This window comes from Blennius ocellaris (assembly GCF_963422515.1).
Source record: "Blennius ocellaris genome assembly, contig: SCAFFOLD_230, whole genome shotgun sequence".
NCBI lineage: Eukaryota > Metazoa > Chordata > Actinopteri > Blenniiformes > Blenniidae > Blennius > Blennius ocellaris.
Window position 1 is genome coordinate 15,754 of NW_027662278.1, and position 1,747 is coordinate 17,500.

The window sequence follows — 1,747 nt, forward strand, 5'->3', positions numbered from 1 at the left end:
AACTCCCCCCAACAACATAACAACAACACAGGAGCGCCGGTGCTGCAGGTTGGTGGAAGCTTCCAGAAATTCATAAAATATGTGGTGTATAAAATATATATGCTATACATATATAGCATACAGGATAAATACACTGCCCGAGATAAAAAAAAATAAAAAAATGGTTTTCAGCTTTGATTTAAAAAGGCCGAGATCAATCGTATCGTTCAATATTCAACACATGCGCCGCCATGTTGGTCCGGTCGCCGGCTCCGCTCACTTAGACGCCGGCCTGTGTGAGACTCACTTCCCGCCTGCAGGTGGCAGCAGCGCAGCTTGCAAAGTGTTGAAACGAAGAAGAGTTCTACTTCCGGTTTCCTTTTGGGCGGCTGCGACGCGGCAAATACGAGGAGCGATTTGAAGGGAAACCGACCGTGTGGGAGTTTACCGGACCTGTTTACCGGGGATTTAACGAAGTTTACCGGGGATTTAACGGAGTTTACCGGGGATTTACCGGGAGCGCGTGGCGGTTGGCAGCCATGGAGCTGTTCAGCAGGGAGCTGCAGGTGGTGGTTCGAGACCGAGACTGTGACGACAGGTTTGAATATTTCACAAATCACGCGACGTCCAAACATTTCACAGGAATTATGCGTCTTTTTTTTCGACTTTTTAACAAACAGCAGTTATTGTTTTCCCACAGGAAAGCGAATATTCGGGTGTCAATCCAGCTGCAGCCGGCGGGTTCCCACCAGAACCAGAACCAGAACCAGAACCCGCAGAGACGAGTGAGTCCAATTAACATCTACATCTAATTACTGGTCCAAATTACATCTAAATGTAATTACTGGTCCAATTAATGTGTTTAAATCTAATTACTGGTCCAAATTACATTTAAATCTAATTACTGGTCCAATTAATGTGTTTAAATCTAATTACTGGTCCAATTAACATCTACATCTAATTACTGGTCCAAATTACATCTAAATGTAATTACTGGTCCAAATTACATTTAAATCTAATTACTGGTCCAATTAATGTGTTTAAATCTAATTACTGGTCCAAATTACATTTAAATCTAATTACTGGTCCAATTAATGTGTTTAAATCTAATTACTGGTCCAATTAACATCTACATCTAATTACTGGTCCAATTAACATCTAAGTCTAATTACTGGTCCAAATTACATCTAAATCTAATTACTGGTCCAAATTACATCTAAATCTAATTACTGGTCCAAATTACATCTAAATGTAATTACTGGTCCAAATTACATCTACATCTAATTACTGGTCCAAATTACATCTAAATGTAATTACTGGTCCAAATTACATCTAAATGTAATTACTGGTCCAAATTACATCTACATCTAATTACTGGTCCAAATTACATCTACATCTAATTACTGGTCCAAATTACATCTAAATGTAATTACTGGTCCAAATTACATCTAAATCTAATTACTGGTCCAAATTACATCTAAATGTAATTACTGGTCCAAATTACATCTAAATGTAATTACTGGTCCAAATTACATCTAAATGTAATTACTGGTCCAAATTACATCTACATGTAATTACTGGTCCAAATTACATCTAAATGTAATTACTGGTCCAAATAACATCTAAATCTAATTACTGGTCCAAATTACATCTAAATCTAATTACTGGTCCAAATTACATCTAAATGTAATTACTGGTCCAAATTACATCTACATCTAATTACTGGTCCAAATTACATCTAAATGTAATTACTGGTCCAAATTACATC

The 1,747-nt window shown here is 37.2% G+C and overlaps 1 protein-coding gene across 1 annotated transcript in view; it reads left to right on the plus strand.

The window, feature by feature from the left end:
- Window positions 1-473: 473 nt before the first annotated feature.
- The window catches only part of sass6 (SAS-6 centriolar assembly protein), a gene marked incomplete at its 3' end in the record, with an annotated part of 15,493 nt that continues 14,219 nt past the window's right edge, over window positions 474-1,747 (plus strand). Inside the window, exons 1-2 of the mRNA XM_080521345.1 lie at window positions 474-577; window positions 680-764. Coding sequence (XP_080377471.1) covers window positions 519-577; window positions 680-764 — 144 coding nt within the window. The 5' untranslated portion in view covers window positions 474-518. The remainder of the gene's footprint in view (window positions 578-679; window positions 765-1,747) is intronic.